Source organism: Macrobrachium nipponense, chromosome 8, assembly GCF_015104395.2.
Source record: "Macrobrachium nipponense isolate FS-2020 chromosome 8, ASM1510439v2, whole genome shotgun sequence".
In the NCBI taxonomy this organism is placed as follows: Eukaryota; Metazoa; Arthropoda; class Malacostraca; order Decapoda; family Palaemonidae; genus Macrobrachium; species Macrobrachium nipponense.
Genome location: NC_087203.1, coordinates 41,096,506 through 41,115,836, shown reverse-complemented (window position 1 = coordinate 41,115,836; position 19,331 = coordinate 41,096,506). Strand labels below are relative to the sequence as shown.

The 19,331-nt window shown below is 36.0% G+C and overlaps 1 protein-coding gene across 2 annotated transcripts in view; it reads left to right on the top strand.

The window, feature by feature from the left end:
- LOC135222710 (uncharacterized) overlaps window positions 1-16,669 on the top strand; it is an 83,158-nt gene extending 66,489 nt beyond the window's left edge. Inside the window, exons 2-4 of one of the 2 annotated variants that reach the window (XM_064260907.1) lie at window positions 6,747-6,899; window positions 12,823-13,007; window positions 13,169-16,143. In XM_064260907.1, coding sequence (XP_064116977.1) covers window positions 6,747-6,899; window positions 12,823-13,007; window positions 13,169-13,943 — 1,113 coding nt within the window. In that variant the 3' untranslated portion in view covers window positions 13,944-16,143. Of the gene's footprint in view, window positions 1-6,746; window positions 6,900-12,822; window positions 13,008-13,168 lie in introns of both variants that reach the window. The other variant, XM_064260908.1, reaches the window with a different exon arrangement.
- Window positions 16,670-19,331: the final 2,662 nt, after the last annotated feature.

The following is a 19,331-nucleotide window of genomic DNA, read 5'->3' as shown; positions in this document are numbered from 1 at the left end:
CCCCACAACCCCCCCACCTCCCCCCCCCCTTCCCAAACTGCCTCCACCTGGCTATCACCACGACAACTCTCCTTGGTCCGATGTTGACATTGTAGACGCCATGACCTTGGCGAATCGGTGCGGACACCTCAGAACTTCTCTGTGCCCCCCCTACCCTTGCCAGTGCCAGGTCCTGGGAAATCGGAGTGCAAAACTGATACCCCCGAGAGAGAGAGAGAGAGAATAGAAGCATGCTAGCAATTACCTTCGAGATTTAGCATTCTTCGTTGAGAAATAAGCCACACCCCCTTGACCATGGTATTATGGTAGGATGTTTTTTTTTTCTTTCTTTTTTCCCAAGTAGATGTTCCTCTTACGTTTGAACATGTTTCTTGGGGGAATGTCTTGGCACGGGCATCATTTGTGGGGCGTGGCTTACGTAGACACGCTGATTAGCACGTGTACTGTGTGCGAATTCTGTTTGTATATTCCGTGCGAATACGAGTTACCCGTTACATCCGGTTTATTCCATATCTCTGGCAACAAATTATCTAATAAAATTGTTGGTGGTGACTTATTACGAAATTATGTTGAGGAAAGGCGTTGGGACCGGAAAAAAATTTTGTCATTAAAGACTGATTTATTACACTGAACTAAATGTTTTGGATATCTGCAACTGTACATTTTATATTAACCTAATTTTTAAATTACCGCTGAATTGTGTTCATATATGTATTTAAGAATCTCTCTCTCTCTCTCTCTCTCTCTCTCTCTCTCTCTCTCTCTCTCTCTCTCTCTCTCTCTCTCTCTCTCTTCTTCTGGTCTCCTCTCTGCCCTTATTTGTTTTGCAGTGTCTTGCCAGTTTTAATATTCCTTAGGGGTACATTCCACACACACCACACCACACACACACACACACGTACGTGTATGTTCCTCTAAATCCCATTGTTCCTCTTTTATGTATCTTTCAGTTTCTGGTAGTTATAAGCTGGAAGAAGGCAGGAAACATACGTGCGCACACATAATATATATATATATATATATATATATATATATATATATATATATATATATATATATATATATATATTATATATATAGTGTTTGTTGCTGTTGCAATCTTATTTTCATAGCACCAAAGTTATCTGGAGCCTTCGCTTCCAACGGAGCAAACAGGTGTGACCCGATTGCTTGGTTTATGTAACTATTTGGGGACATTATCTTGGCCCATCTTGTAAAAATAGGTTAAGCTTGTGTTTTCTCTGGTGGGTGAGAGGCGTTGGCACTGAATGAATAAAAAGCATGGAATAGATCCGCAATACATGATGAAAAGTAAGATGTTCACTTAGCATTTGATTCGTTCACTTTCCTCCCGTAGAAGGTGATGAGATTTTTGGGGTTTATGTTTGAATTTAACATCTAAATTAAAGATTTTTTAAAATTTAACATTTAATTTAACATTTAAAAGATTTATATTTGAAATTTAACTTCTAAATTAATTTTTTTAATTTAACATTTTAATTTAACACTTAACATTTTTAATTTAACATTTAACATTTAATTTAAATTTTTTTTAAAATTTAGCATTGTTTAATTTAACATAATTATAACGTATACTAAGTGTTTTGGCTATGCTAAGACCTTAGAAGTTCAACAGAAATACGTTGATGGATGATTAAATTGATGGTGCATATTTTTATTTTTTTCGAGATGTATATATGCTCTGCTTTCTGTTATCGCTTGTAAGCAACTCTCTCTCTCTCTCTCTCTGTTACTTCCTACTGACGCCTTTCTCCATAAATACTGCGTGAACTATTTTTCAATTCAGATATGAATTTTCGAAAGCTTCCAAAATGAGCTGTTAGAGAGAGAGAGAGAGAGAGAGAGAATAGATGAGGAGTGAGAGAGACGGAGAGAGGAGGAGACGAGAGAGAGAGAGAGAGAGAGAGAGAGAGCATTCTATGGGGGAAAGGGCTTCTCCTTGGTATGGTAGGTATTGAGGTTGAGTTCTTCGCTTTCCGTTTCTTGTCTCAAGAATTTACTCGGAATTTTTTTTTTTTTTTTTTTTTGCCTGTTTTTTTCTACGCGCCTGCGCGCTGCCACACACTAAATCTCTTTCCTTGTAGCCAGCTAAGACCTTTATGACGGAATGGCCTCTCTCTCTCTCTCTCTCTCTCTCTCTCTCTCTCTCTCTCTCTCTCTCTCAACCCCACACACATTTCTTCTTTTTCCTACGAGACAACTATTTTATTAGATATACATGCACAGGAAGAAATTTTATATATATTTTTCCAGATTTAAGCATTCCCTCATCCTCGTGGAAGTGATACAACTTGATACTTCTTGTCGCATAGGTTTTGCATAGTTATTGCAATTTTTCATTTCACAACATTCTAGGTGTTACATTTGTTACTTTCATTCTCTGTTGGTATTATTATTATTATTGCGAATTGTCTTCTGCAACGAACTTAACAGTCTATGATATAGATTAGCACACGTTCCCAGTGTAGATTGATATACTCTCAAAAATAAAAAGCGAAAAGGAGATGAAATAAAAATATTAGATGTATATAAAAAGAACTAAAAATCAGAAAAATAATTAAGGAAATCATTAAACTAAAACCCTTTGCTAAATCAAACCAAATAATATAGGACTTTGATTTCAGGTCAACAAAATTTTTCAGATAGAGGTCAGTGGGGGGGGGCGAATGTGGTGGTAGGGGGAGATTGTGGGTACTTGTTAGAAGAGAGAGAGAGAGAGAGAGAGAGAGAGAGAGAGAGAGAGATGGATGGGGGTTGGAGGGAGGGGACTTCTCTCATGAACCTTGGCAGGCTATTGACCAGAAAGATTGAAACTCGAGCGCTTGAGAACCGACTGTTTTTCACGAATTCAATTGTTTGCAGTGCTTTCCCTTCGTCTCACTATCTGGAATAAGCTATTTCGTTCAGTAAAGATAAAAGGAGCCGTGATTCAGAAAGCCATCACTTGTCAAATCAGTCCTCCAATTCGACTGGGTGGTGTTTATAGTGTGGGGTTCCGGGTTGCATCCTGCCTCCTCAGGAGTCCATCACTTTTCTTACTCTGCGCGCTGTTGCCAGGAGCACACACTTCCGCACGAGTCCTGGAGCTACTTCGGCATCTAGTTTTTCCAGGTTCCTTTTCAGGGATCTTGGGATCGTGTCTAGTGTTCCAGTTATTATTATTATTATTATTATTATTATTATTATTTTATTATTATTCAGAAGATGAACCCTATTGATAAGGAACAAGCTCACCACAGGGTCATTGACTTGAAATTCAAAGTTCCAAAGAATACGGCGTCATTAGGAAGTAAGAGAAGGTGAATGGAAATACAGAAAGAGGAGATCTCACTTATTAAAACGTAAATTATTTAGGTGTTCATTGTTGTTTGTTTTTGTTACTCGTCCTAAAGGAAGCTCCTGGATCACGTTGTTTTAGGAATGCTGGTATGAACAGTGTTTTATGTTTAAACACACACACACAGAAGTAACAAAATAAAAAAGATAGTTGCTACAATAACATTCGATGAAAATGTAACAACAGATCTACAAGTTAACCAAAAAATGTACATAGCGCTGTACATTACTTTTAGGAATAACTTGAAAGGAACTTAAATGGTTTCGTACCACAATTCTTTATTGTTTTAATGGATTTAGAAAGAGTAGTACTATTAACTTACTCTGCAAAGAAAAAATATTGTATTTGTTGCCAATCGTGTAAGAAAATGCCATTAAGAACAACTTAGTTATTTATTTATTTATTTATTTTTTATTCTCAAGGGATTTGTTTCTACGGAGGTTGAATGAGTTTATTAAGAGTAAACACATCCATACATACATAAATGTTATTTTTTTATTCTTAAGGGAATTTTTTTATGGAATTTATTAAGAATATAAATAAATACATACATAAATGTATGTCCATGCATATTGGGGGAAGCAAACATTAAACTAATGAAGAGAGGTAGATAGAAAAACAAACCGGAAAATATAATATTTATTTCATCTTAAGTACCTTATATTCTCCCAATTTCCCTTTCAGCGCTGTATGATCTCGTAGTTCGCAGCCCTTGGCATTTGCCTCAATTCTAAATTGTATTCTATTCTGCAATAGATGCCTCTTGCTTGTATGGATGTAGTAGACAGAGATGAAAGATAAAAAAGAGAAAAATAGGTAGTAAACAGTGTGGAAAGATAAGAAAGAGAAAAATAGATATAAAGTAAACAGTGAGGGAAAGATAAAAAGAGAAACATATGTAAACAAAAAAAAGTGGAGGAAAGATAAGAAAGAGAAAAATAGATATTAAACAGTGAGAAAGATAAGAAAGAGAAACATATGATAGTAAACAGTGAGGAAAAGATAAGAAAGAGAAACATAGATATTAAAAACAGTGAGGAAAGATAAGAAAGAGAAAAATAGTAAACAATGAGGAAAGATAAAAATGAGAAAAATAGTAAACAGTGAGGAAAGACAAAAAAGAGAAAAATAGTAGACAGTGAGGAAAGATAAAAAAGAGAAAAATAGATAGTAAACAGTGAGGAAAGATAAGAAAGAGAAAAATAGATAGTAAACAGTGAGGAAAGATAAGAAAGAGAAAAATAGAAAGTAAACAGTGAGGAAAGATAAGAAAGAGAAAGACAGGAAGTAGAGTGAGGAAAGATTAGAAAGAGAGAACTAGGAAGTAGACAATGAGGAAAGATAAGAAAGAAAATAGAAAGTAGACAGTGAGGAAAGATAAGAAAGAGAAAACTAGAAAGTAGACAGTGAGGAAAGATAAAGAGAAAATTGAAAGTAGATAGTGAGGAAAGATAAGAAAGAAAGAAGATAAGAGAGAATAGAAAGTAAACAATGACAGTGAGGAAAGATAAGAAAGAGAAAGATAGAAAGTAGACAGTGAAGAAAGATAAGAGAAAAAGAAAGAAAGTAGACAGTGAGGAAAGATAAGAAAGAGAAAGATAGAAAGTAGACAGTGAGGAAAGATAAGAAAGATAAAGAAAGTAGACAGTGAGGAAAGATAAGAAAGAGAAAGATAGAAAGTAGACAGTGAAGAAAGATAAGAGAAAAATAAAGTAGACAGTGAGAAAGAGAAGAGAAAAATAGAGAGAGAGAGAGAGAGAGAGAGAGAGAGAGAGAGAGACTATTAAAAATAGAACATAGAGGCAATTTCTTATCCTCCATTTAAAACACCACGTGAGAAGTCCACATGTAAAAAACGAAAAGAAATTTTCATTAAAAAAAAAAAATCAGATGTTGAATGACGCCTACGTCTGTGGGCTGGTTGCCAGGTTGGGGGTCGTCCACCCCTTCTTCGGCTTTCTGCGTCTTCGCTCTCTCACGAATGGACGTGGTAATATACGTACATCCGTTTGGTTTGATTATATGATACACATACGTAATCCACGTAATTAGTGATAATATATATATATATATATATATATATATATATATTATATATATATATATATATATATATATATATATATATATATATATATATATATATATATATATATATATATATATATATATTAGGTATTAGGATGAGGCTGAAACCCATGCTCCTCTAACGTATCGGTTAAGTGAGGATGATAACTACTGAATACCAGAAAATTATCTGCATACATTGGTAGTAACTACTGGACGGCAAGATACACATATATAAATACTGAGTTGATAACCAGAGGATATCAGGATACCAGTTAAAATACGGAGTTGATAACCAGAGGATATTAGGATAATTATTTAGATAACTGGTCGAATACCACTGGATATCAGTAAGTAATGTAGTCGTATATATTTATTTTATTCCAATATTTTTGCTCTTACAACCAAGCTTTGAGTAAATATACTTCCCTCTTATAGAGGGAAATGTAGTTTTTCAACATCAAAGAAAGGTGCGTTGCAGTGTTAGTCTATGACTTTTAATGTTATGCATCATTTCAGAGTCATTATGGAACTTAAAATAATACATTAGAACCAAGTTCTCGATTAAGATATTAATTGACAGACATCCAATGTCTCAAGACTCATTGTAAAGTTATATCCTATTCTTCGACTTTGCAGCAGTTTTCAAGTTGTATATCATGGCTAAACATGTGTATGAACATCATCATCTAATAATATAATAATAATATAATCAGGAGGTTATTTTGAGCTGATAATAATAATAAAAGAGGAAAATGTATAAATTGTATGTAGTTCATGGAGCTATAACCTGCAATATCACATGTTTGGAAGAGGGCCTGTACTACTTATATGTAATAATAGTAATAATAATAATATTAAAAATAATAATAATTTTTTGTTGAAAATTATGGCAGTCATCAACGAATTAATCTTATACAAGGTCTTTATAATTCTCCTGATAAATTCGTTTTTCTGACTCAGCTAGGTTGTCGAGTAGTTCCAATATTCAAATATGTCATAATTAGGATATTTGTCAAAAATATTTTATAAAAAAATATTATATATATTTTGCTTATATCTCTTTTGATGGGTATAGAATAATAATAATAATAGTAAATAATGCGTCATATAGTGAAAATTGAAGAAATGCATCCATAGATTTTATTTGTAATTGAATGTACTGTACTTTGAAATATAGGAAATTGATCTCAAAACTCTTAAAAGCTTCTCTGATGAATTTTTTTAAGGATATCTTTAGACCTGTTAAATAAGAAAATATGAAGTTGTAATTTTTAGTCGGATATCTGGATCATCAAAGAATTGCATCATCTCACCTCAGGGCGGATGGCAGCGCCAGGACTGGTCCGCAGAAGGGTGGTTCTGGGTCGACCACCCCCACATCATGAGCATCTGGGGCGTGGTGTACGATGACGTCACCAGCAACGCCTTCTATCTGCTGGACACGCCCATCGCCACCCTCGATCAGATACAGGTGAGAGGGCAGACTTTGGGGACAAAATAATATACTCGTAAGCAGTGTGTGTGTGTGTATGTGTGTATGTATGTTCTAATACCAAGGATGTTTTTGTTGTTGTGTTGCTGTCATTGTTACTTTTGTTATTGTTGCCAGTGTAAATTTGTTTTTTGTTGTTGCTGTCAGTGTTACTTTGTAGGTATGTTTCTCTGTCGGGTACGTGTAATAGTTTGCGTTCTATTTTGCAACGCTAGTTTTTATTATACGCAAATCACTCAATCATTTATACTTTGTAAATCAATTTTATGTGATTTTTCCCTTATTTAACTTTTAATGAGTTTATGTTTTTGTTCCAATTCATTGTGTCGTCGTTAGCTCTCTTCCTGAATTAAATTTTCCTTCTTTCGCAAAACACAAAGACGCAGGGAGAGTCTATTTATAAGGCTATGTCCGGTAAGTGTCACAATGGAAGGATACAGAATAGTGTCACTTGTTGGTGTCAGGTAGCGAAGTCAGAACTTGTGCCAAGTGTTCCCTGATTGATTTTTTTTAATAGTATGGCGTATGGTTTTGTGCATACTGTAGAGTGACATAATAGTAGACTTTGTTTCCATACATTAAACAATGTTTCTTTACACATGAACCATGTACTGCTTTTGCTGTTTGTTTGTTTGTTTGTTTGTATGGTGTTTTAACGTTGAATGGAACCAGTGGTTATTCAGCAACGGGACCAACGGCTTTACGTGACTTCCGAACCACGCCGAGAGTGAACTTCTATCACCAGAAATACACATCTCTGACCCCTCAGGGGAATGCCCGAGAATCGAACTCGCGGCCACCGACGTGACAGGCAAAGACCATACCAACCACGCCACTGAGGCGCTTTTGCTATTGCCAATTTGAAACGTACGGAATCTGTAAATATAGCCACCTCTGGTGCTGTCACTGCACCCTTACGCGGTGCACTGTAGGCATTACTTAAGGTTCTCTGCGGCGTCCCCTGGGCCCCTAGCTGCAACCCCTTTCATTCCGTTTACAGTACCTCCATTCATATTCTCTTTCTTTCATCTTACTTCCTACCTTCTCTTAACCATTGTTTCATAGTGCAACTGTAAGGTTTATATATATATATATATATATATATATATATATATATATATATATATATATATATATATATATATATATATATATATAACTGAATCACGAAAGTTAGGAACGTGATAAATCCATAAATAAAGATATGTGCCACAAAGGAAAAATAAACGTCGAAGATCTTGCAGATCCTCATTCGTTTATTTTCCTTCGTGGCATATATCTTTATATATATATATATATATATATATATATATATATATATATATATATAGATATATATATATATATATTATATATCATATATATATGTATTATTATATATATAGTATATATTATATATATATATAATATGTATATATGTATATATGTATATAATATATGTACTGTAGTATGTATGTATGATGTAGTGTGTGTGTGTATGACCGGTCTGTTCCTTTGTATCTATATACAGCTACTGTTATGGCGAACTCTCACTGAGACAAGTTACCCACATTTATCTCAGGCCAATTTTTACACCAAACAAGTCACTCTCACGCATGTTTATTTCAGCGCAAGCTTCACTTCCGTCATAAAAAAAGAAAAAGAAAAAAACTTTCGATCGTCCCCAACAACGTACCGTTTGTACCGTGCATCCTCAACAACTTCCACATTGCCTCTTGTGTCATAACTGTCATGAGTTTTTTTCATTTTCTTTCAAAATTTTCAGGTATTTCATAATGAAAACTTTACTCATTCTGCCTCCCCTCTGTTCGAAGCGAATCTTCTCCCTTCAGGGGATCTTTGTCATCTCTTATTTCCCGTAATGAATAAACCAACCAAATATCTTCCCCATAAGTGTCACGGTGTTCTCTCTGGTCTTATACTATGTATGTGTGTTTGTTTACCTCTATACACACATGAAAAGTGTATAATTCTGAAATGCATTGAGAGAGAAGAGCAAGCGTCCGATATACCCTGCTGATGGATGTAACATGTCCTATATACCGATGGTTGTTTGTTTGCTCAGTGAAGTTAAGCATCACTTGAGTGGTAACATCCACTGGCGCTTCCCTTCATTAAGTTAAGGTAAACAAATGTGTGTGTGTGTGTGTATGTGTGTGTGTGTAATGGAATGATAAAGACAACAGTGATCGCTTCCATCATATGTTACGTTGAATTAAGCAAGGTCTAAGAATACCAGGTCAGACCGTCTCAGCATTACTGCGCATATTTGTGACGTTACTGGTATGTGGCCATAAAAGAAAACCAAGAAAACAATAAAATGAAGGGTCACTATGGGAATTGTTTGCCCACACCCATTCCCTCTCTCTCTCTGTCACGACCTTGGGGGTGAGAAAGGTCCCCGTTAATCTTCAGGTACTGCTGAATTAAAGGATTGAATCCGGTCTAAGAGAGCTTCTTTGTTCTTCACTCTGGTAAAGTACAAATACTGACTGAAGACCCTTTTTTTTTTTTTACCTGACCTCGGCCAGATGCAGCCTCGTGACGTCATGCGCGAGATTGTCCATTATTTTGGTCGGAAGCGGTCTGACCTGGTATTCTTTAGACCATGGGAAAAAACTTAGTGTATTGTGTTTTTTTTCCAGACAAACTTGTTGAGGATATAGAAAATGCTGAAGTCTATCCGTCTGGCAGACTTTTATTTACTAAATAACTTATGTTGTAATCGGTGGATTACGGTTTATAGATAACATGATCTTGTAAGATCATGGTACGTGCAAAATAATGGTTTATAGCATTTGCATATATGTTCTGTTTTTCTTTATATTTCCATGATCCTTTACGCTTATCTTGCTGTAAGATATATCTTTTTAGTCATTTCAAATGGATATGGTCGCGTACAGCTTAGTCCAGGAGATATGTCGTTAAACTGGGCTAATTGGAGAATTTATTTAGCTCTTATCAGATTTCAACACTCAAAAACTGGATATATTTTCAACATCTCGTAACTATTTGAGGAACTTACGAGTAACAAGGGCTGCTTTGTTATCGTGTGTGTGTGTGTGTGTGTGTGTGTGTGTGTGTGTGTAAAGAGGGAATTATATAGCCTATACAGTAACGTCATTGCCAAAGTGGGAATAATCCTTTGACGTTTGCTGTCTCATAAGAAAAAATTGGGATATTATTAGGCGAGCGTCCCTGCCTGAGAAGGTAGCTCACAGCCTGCGCACTTCGCAATTGTTCTCAGTAGAGGTCCTCAGCTCCAGCACTTAACATTACACGTATCGGGTTATGTATGCAATTTGATTCGCATCGGAGCCAGTGCCAAATGATGCCATCCCAGTGGGTTTGGCTCTCTCTCTCTCTCTCTCTCTCTCTCTCTCTCTCTCTCTCTCTCTCTCTCTCTCTCTGCAGGTTCTGAGGCTTGTTGGGTCCTTGCCAATGTAAACATGAGAGACGATTTTCATTTATACGTTCGTTTATTTTTTATTCGATGTTGCTAGGGACTTTTCTCCTTTCTTCTTTCTTTGTTTTCAGCAGTCTCTTTCTCTGTAGATATACAAGTACATACACACACACACACACACACACACACACATATATATATATATATGTGTGTGTATGTGTATCTATAAATACCTATATATATTATATATATCTATATAATATAATTTTATATTATATATATATATTAATATATATACTCTATAAATATAATATATATTATATATATATATCTATATATAATTAATTAACCATACATGTATATATATATATAATTATATCTACACGTATGTAATTATATATTATTATTATATATATATATATCATATAATTCTATATACACGTTATGTAATATATACTATCTATATATATATATATAATATATATATAATAATTAAATTATACATACCTGGTATATATATAATGATATATACGTATGTAAATATATAATTATCTATATTATCTATATCTATATTATCTATAAATCTATATAATTATATATATATATATATATTTATTTGTGTGTGTGTGTATTCTACGTTTTTCTCCTCAACATGAATGCAGGATGAGGTTGCAGACCTCATGCCTCCAGCCATTCAGTGAATTTCACTCCACATACAGTTTTATTTTCCAGAATCCCGAAGTTGAATTGCCATATACTCAATGGAAGTGGACTCATCTATACCATAAAGTCACAGTTTCCTTCCTTAAGGCCGTCCACATGAATCCATACTAAGCTCCCTTCTATCTTTGGACATGTTTATCAGTATCCTAAGTTATTGGCTCTTACTAAGGCAGCAATGTGCAGTTGGTGCCTACCGTTTTATTACCAACGCAGTTAAAGTCTGTCAAAGATGACAGAAGTGACATACAGATTTTGGAGATAAGATGTATTTCGATCCATGCAACTTATTGTTTTAGCGTATAACGCCGCTTGGCTTCGATAAATAGCAGAGAAGAGAGAGAGAGAGAGAGAGAGAGAGAGAGAGAGAGAGAGAGAGAGAGAGTGTGTTTTGTTGTATGCTTTATATATGAATTTTAATTTGGATAGTATATCCTGAATTTGGATAGTATATCCATTTGAGTAATTGTGGGAAGCTAGAAATTTGAATGAAAGAAAACGTAAGTGACGGAGCGGATGTGGGTGACCATGCTAACTTGTAGCGTTGAGATTAGCAGTCATGTTACATTATATTTATAGATACTCTTGATCGCAGTTTTGGTTATTTTTGGGAAGACTCCAGCGGCCTCCCACATTATAAATTATATTTTCTTGGATTAAACATATCAGAACAAAATGTTCTCCCGAATACAAAATTTTTGAAAACTACGGAAATGATACACGTACACAAACACACACATTTAAATCCATACCATAACGAAAATCTTGATGAGTTATGGATAGAAGATGTTCTTAATCAACGTCATATGCAGCATCTCCCATCTATATTCAATATTTGTAGTTTTATCGTGTAACCTATAACTATTCTATTAAAATTTCACTATATTCAAGAGTAGGTAAAATTGGTAAAAACTACGGGAGCTCCGACCTCCGTGTTACCAATCATATCAACTCTTACGTTTCAAAGGAAATGTTGGCTAATGGCAAATTGGCGTAAATTGGTCGGGTAAGTGACTTTTCTGGTAGATTTTGGAATGCTGGAGAACTTTTATTCTATGCATTTTCTCATTTGGGGCCATAGTTTAGGAGCTGTAGGCGCCGTCTGCGGATACGTAATCTACCCAAAATTTGTATTTTGATCTACGGAGAGTTTAGACATTCTAAGATAATATGTGTCGGCGGTGCAATCCTTCTTCTGATTTTTCATGTTATTCTTGCTTTGCATCTTTCTCTCTCTCTCTCTCTCTCTGTCTCTCTCTGTACTATGTATGTATGAGTGAGAGAGAGAGAGTTGGGAATCCCTATGTGAAATTTTATAACTGTTTTACCTATAAAATTGTTGTGCATATGTTTGCTTACAGGAAATATCGTCAAATCCTTTTGTGGAGATTTGTCTATGTATGCTCCTACTTGCATGAAAAAAAAATTATGGTGTAATTTCTCACCTGTCCAGTACCTGCCACAGTAAACAAAACAATATCCCTCTTGTGTTGACCCCGGGACATAGCAAACCATGTTGTTGATGGTAAATATTCGGCAAACGAGTTTCTGAAAATAAAGCACTATCCTTATTTTCAAATGGCAGTCAAGAATTTAACAGATTAAGGGAAGGACTGATATTTATGAAAGGAGACTTACACCCCACCAAGAACCAAGGAGTGTACCACACTTGGAATGAATGGTATGTGTTAATTTAAATCTTGCAAAATGAGTTTTTTTTATTTTGAAACAAGATGCCAAGATTTCACCCCACTGAAACTTAAGTTATTTTTCCAGACTCGACTCACCGCCTGTGGTTGCTCAGTTCCCGAAGAACTTGTCTGGACGGTGGTCTACCAAGTTGGATCAGCATTGCTTCACATGCTGAGCGCTGGATTATTCTACACGCCTTTAGCGCTGGACAACATATTCCTTCTCAGGGATAGATTAGCACTTGAAAATATGCTTTCCAAGAAACACAGGTGAGCTGCCAGAGATAAACTCGAGAGATTTATGTGTATTAAGATGAGATCCTACCATAGTAACGTCAGTAGACCTAGTGATTTGTTACACTCAATGGGTAATAAAGTGAAGATGACATGAATTTGAGACTTGAATTTTATCATTTCCTTACCACCTGCAGAATGACTGGCTGTGGATGTGAGGCCTGGCGTGGTTCAGCAGGACATCAGAAAGCAACATCAGTAGGTCCTTCGGAGCGTTGTTTCATCCACCACATCGGTCAAGTCATATTCGCACTCATTACCTGTCATCTGCGTTCACAACCTGACGGCCACGTGGCGCCGTGCAGTCCCGTCACTACTCTGTGTTCCCTCAAGCATCTCTACTCGCCAACATTACTGCGACTTCTCTCCCGCACCCTAGCTGGAGGTGTCACAATGGCATGGGGTGTGATGGGTGGGGGTGGTGAGGGACGTGTGGCTGTCAGAGCATTCCAGTGGGAGACGCAGTGGGAACAGCTTGACCCTTGCCCAGAGACTGAATGGCCCTTGGGCAATTCTGAGCAGGGTTTCAGTAACCCATTGAATACGAGCTCACGGATGGATTACAGGCCAGTCATATCACCTCCGAAGACTTACAGAAGTTATACTGTCAGCCGAAGTTATTCCAGACTGTCATCCACTTACTCTTCAAATTCAGGGAATGCCTCTTCCAGTAGCAGTCCTGTTTCAGATTTTGGTGAGGATGAGAGTCCAACTATGCCCATGGAAACCTCAGTCGCAGGTTTTCTCCATGACAGTGCTCCTGTTCAGTTAGCCCAGGTCGTCGTCGTGGCAGCCGAAAGGATTTTGGCTCTTCGGCCTGGCACTACATTGGCTGAGGCTATCTACTCTTCACCCCATCGCCTCATACAACATGTTATGACAGCTCAGAAAAAGCACCTCAAAACAAAATAATAGTTTTCACTGGAATGGCACGACAAGACTTGTGAGGTTTTCTTTGCTAGGGATACCCAGTGAAGAGTCACCAACATTTACTTTGAGATTTTTTTTTTAAGCGCAGAACACAAATGACAGTTTGTGAAATAGGGAGAAAGCAATATCTAAACAAGTGTGCTTTAATTCTGGTTTCCTTAAAAAAAATCAGGAATCGTGTCGTAATGTGCCCAAGTTAATTATTTTTATGTATGTGGTGTAAAGCAGTTATGCAACCAGGTAGTAGGTGAGTCTGTGGCACTGAAGAGCCACAGACTCCCTGATATATCTGCACTGTACTGTATGGACATTCATGTACAGTCATTCTTTGAGGAAGGAAAACATAAAACAGATACTATATATGAGCCCCAGTTAATGAAAGCTTTAACCAGTCACATATTTTTAGAAGGTAATTTGTAAGTCAGACTTAACATAGTATGTTGCCAAGATTCTTATGATTTTATTTTAATTCTTTCAAGCAGCTCCATACACTCGGGTGCAAGATCTTAAGTCTTATTACCCTTCCAAGGTTGAAGCTCTTTTTGCCAGATATTTTGTATGGGATTTCCTTTTTAGCACTGCACTGTGCACTGAAGAGCAATTTCAACCTTTTGTGTAACTTCGCCACCCATTGGATACCCATTAGTATACCGTTGGGATTATCGAGGTCCTTTTACTTGGAAGAATGTAGCAAGATCTCCCGTGTACATACACCCTCGTTAAATAACATCCCTTGGAAAAAAGCTGTTGTGCATTCCATTTTCTAGTCGGTGTTTTTACCCTTGTATGCTGAATAGCTTAGATTGGACTCTTGGTAAATAGACCTTGTTTTTTTAGAAATATACTTTGATGGTATTCTCTTTGATGCATTATTGAAATGAAAATATGAGAACTGTTTTGTGATTACACTTACAGCGACAGTAAAAGGGTACAGAGACTTAAGAATTGCCCCTTAGTTTAGGAGGTCACTTCAGTTTAGCTTTTAGGATTGTCATTATGATGACATTTTTATACTGTTATTATTAATGAGATTGTTATAGAAACAATGGTATACATCTATTACTAGAGTATATGTCATTAGAAACAATGGCAAATCCATTACCAGGGTACTTGCATATTTTATATAAAACTTGAAGATTTTTATAACTCCAGGTAACGCCAAGGCCCAAGTGTAGTTAATTGATCTGCATGCACGAGATATCCAGATAAAGCCACGTCATTTTGAAGTGAGAATTCTACCGAGATACATATCCCTTCTTTATTGATAATGATTTTATCAGTTGTTATGCATTGGAAATTATGTGGTTAAATAATGCATAAGTTAGTAAGGGATTTTACTGGATATATAATGCACTGGGTTACAAATATGCATCCATAAATTTTTGCATAAAAGAATGAGTTGCGGTACTTACATAGAGGAAACTGTGCTGGTCCAGGTGTCCTGCATTCGTAGCCAGCCATATGTCAGTCATCAACCAGTATTGTCTTTTTGGGTGCATTATCTAGATGTGATACTTGTAATTTGGCAAGCATTGATCCATTGCACCTTCTAGTCGTTAAAAAGGTATTCAGATAGCAAGCATACTTTGCATGAGCTGTGCTGACATACTGTAATGCATAAGGTCAGGAGTTATTGGCAAAGAAAAAAAATTGAATACAATAAGAAAGATGGTGGATATAATAGACAAAGACCATCAGAATTACAGACTTTCAAATCAGTTAGTCAGAAATCTAAAGCTGTGGAGAGAGATATTGATGTCATTTCTTCATAAACTGGTCATGTACCCTAAGAAATTATCTACTTTATCAGACCAAAAGATAGCCCTGGGAATTATTCATGCCATTGTAAGATAAATTTTTTATTTACTTTTTAGTTTTAAGGCCTTGTAAAGGCATCACAATATTTTATATAAATATATACTTTATATTACATTATAGAATTGATGTTCATGACATCTTCCTGTGATTTAATTTTAGTACGAATTATTGACAAAAGAGAGAGAGCCATATGTATTTTAATTACTCTTTCATGATGAAGTTTAACTAGAGGACTGATCAAAGTCCTTGCTATAAATTTTTGTGTGTTTTCTATGATTCTAACAAGTAAGCACTTTGACTGATTAATTTAGGTATGATTTGATTCACCATATTTATTTAATGTTATATATATAATAATATATATATCTATATATATATATATTATAATATATAGATATATATATATATATATAGCCAAATCATATTGTTGTGTTGTGATTATCTTTTTATTACTTTTGTACACTTAGGACTTTGATCTTCATGATATTGAGAATATGAGTTCAATTTTTTCAGAGGCAGTTTTATTATACTTACTGTAATGTCATTGTATGATTGTATGAATATAATTTATTATGGAAGTAAATATTTCATATATCACTGTACATACTTGTTTTCTTGTCAAAAGTGCATATTACCTGTATTTTGTTATTCATGAAGTATTTTTTGCAAACTGCTCTTAACATTGCAGTTTGTTGTATTATTCTGTTACCATGTCTACTGTTCGTTCAGTTGTTCAGACTTCCCATTTCTCTTGTTTCTTAGGTTCACCCCTGTTCATTACTTACTAGACAACCAATGGAAATTAATGAGGATTTTGGCAAAGTCTGGATTGTTATATTGAAAACGAACATTGATGGACCGCCCTGCTTTGTATTAATCTGCCTAGCCTTCTGCCATTCCGTGACAGATTTTTACTGAATTATATAACTGTATATCTACTAGACAAGAGATGGGTACATTTAGTATTTGTCTCTGCTTTAACATCAAAGGTAGGTTTATTAAACTAACCCATCAATAATGTATATTCAAATTTTGTAAATAGGTTCTTCGCTGTATTTTTGTGGATGCCTTATCCCTTGGATTCAGTTATTCAGAAATCTGACAAATATTTACTGTGTCAGAACATAGTTCATCTATAAAGGTTGATACTGTACTTATTTTGATGCTTGAAGGGTGGAGAAGTTATTCTCTCATGGTCCCCACAGGGCTCCATAAGAAAGACCAACCAATTACAAAGAATATTTTTGTAGTTGGTGTCGGCCAGAATAGTGCTTGTTGGCACTGTGATAGAATATAAAGGACTCAGGACAAGAAGGCTCTATCTCCTGTCCTACAATGAGTGCCTCACCTTTCACTACTTCTCACTCGCACAGATATGACAACAGCATATGTCAGCCATCTCCATTACACGCCATTTTGTCAGGGTGAGTGGGTGGGGTTGAGGACTGACAGCGGCTACCTAAAATACGTAGTTGTTTCCTACATCAAAACCTGTTTTGTTTTTATTGCATAAGCACTGTTCATTCTAAAAGGAGCTTAATAAAGAAATTGACAGGTGACAAAATGGCATAGTTTCTCTAATAAATAAAATCCAACACCCTGGTTAATTTTTGGTCCGAGGTATATTCAAAGGTTAACCATTTTCTGTATTCTGGATGGATATCCATAGGGTTTGGTAATAAAGATCAGGAAACAACACAAGAACCTATACAGTACATATATGTATTATTCTTTGTGGTTCGAAGGTGACTTACTTGCATAATTGTGTCTGGTCTGGCTGCGGGATTTTTGCGCCTTCCCTCCCCTGCAATATCTCAGCATGACCACCACCACTCATGGCAATAGTGTTTCAGGAATTTTTTATTCAATCACAGATTATCAATGATTTTGTTTTTATTCTGGATACCCATCAGAGTTTAGCAATAAAGAACAGGAGAGAGATAGACCTATAAGTGTATTATACCTTGTGGTTCGACAGTGACTTTCCTAATTATGTTGGGTCTGCCTGCAGGATTATTTGGCCTTCACCAGTTCAGGAATACTGCCTCTAATAACCACTCTTTGCACTCAAAGACTTCTTTGAAGGAAACATTTCCGAAGACAGTAAATGATATACTCACCTGTTGGATGTCATGCAACTTAGAAAAGGAGTGAGAGTGCCTTTTTAATGACGGCCACTAAAATTCTCAGCCCATGTAGAGAGAGGTGTTTGTTATGTGAAAGTTAGGAAAAATAGGACCATCTGGAATGTTTGGCTTGATATCTAGGTAAACCTTCATTGGTTGAACCAGGCATATTTTATCAGAAAATGGGATTTTTCCTTTAAGAAGGTCCTTATTCTTGGCCAGAAATGATAAGCCAGGAGACAAAAATAAATGACAACTAGGAGTAGACTGGTGAAATGTTCTTGTCTTAGAGAGTCCCGTACGTACATTAATCTGAGCTCTTGATACCATAAGAGTTTTAGTTGTATTGGGGGGGATGACAGGAGTCCAAGAACCTTATTCAGGGACCAGGTAATTGGAAACCTTGCAGTAGAAAAGACTGGAGAACGGAATTAACAATTTCTATATTAGAATCAGTTCCAAAAACAAAAGGCAAAGCTCTGCCAATGCTGCCTTGTAGGCCATGAATGTTGAAATAGTAAGGCACGTGCTTCAAAAGATATTAAAATTTAAAACTTAAAAAAGATTTCAACTGGATTCTCAGTGTGGAGGTATTCTAACCACATGGACTGTATATTGGATAGATAAAACCCGTAGTTTTTGCACTAGGTACCTAGCAATGTTAGGCGAACAATCTTCACAGTAGAATAATTTAAAATTTCTTGTGAAGGTCTTGTCTCAGAAAGGAGCATGCGTAGATGACTTCCCCTTCTTCTGTCTGGGATAGCAGAATGGAAAGCAATGAAATCTATTCTCTTGCCAGTTGTTTTAGAAATAAGGAACTTTGAAAATTTATTTGTTCCAATGGAAACTGAAAATGTTGTATTTGTTCCGATGGGAGTATACAAACCATAATCTTTCATGTAAGAAACTCGCTCCCTAGTTGGGAGGATAGTCTCTCAAACAGCTGGCAAGTTGAATCCCCATTCAGTGAACAGGGCACTTATGACTTGTAACTTCCTATACATTCTGTGGTATAGGGATACAAGATTGACAGGGCCCCAAGTCACAGCGAGATGTGTCTGGTCTCACACACTATGAAAACCTTCTGAGAACCAAGTGTTGCCCTTGTGACAAAGTGACACTAAAGAAAAGACTGCTATCCCACACCCTCAACCTCCAGCCTTATGCCATCTAAGTACCTTGGCAAGGTGCTTTTATTCAAGAGAAGCTTGGAGACTACACAATCCACTAAGCAGCCATTACAGGTTGTGAGGCGTTGTCCAAGAACTTTTGGGCAACATCCCTGAAGTAAAACGAGATAAAGGAAGTCTGGCAGTGCCAGAATTATTATTATTGATAGGGCTTAGTTTTTCCAGACCTCTGAGTCTTATATAGACTCTTCTCGGGCTGGTTCTCAGGGATTAATCCCTGAGAACCAGCCCGA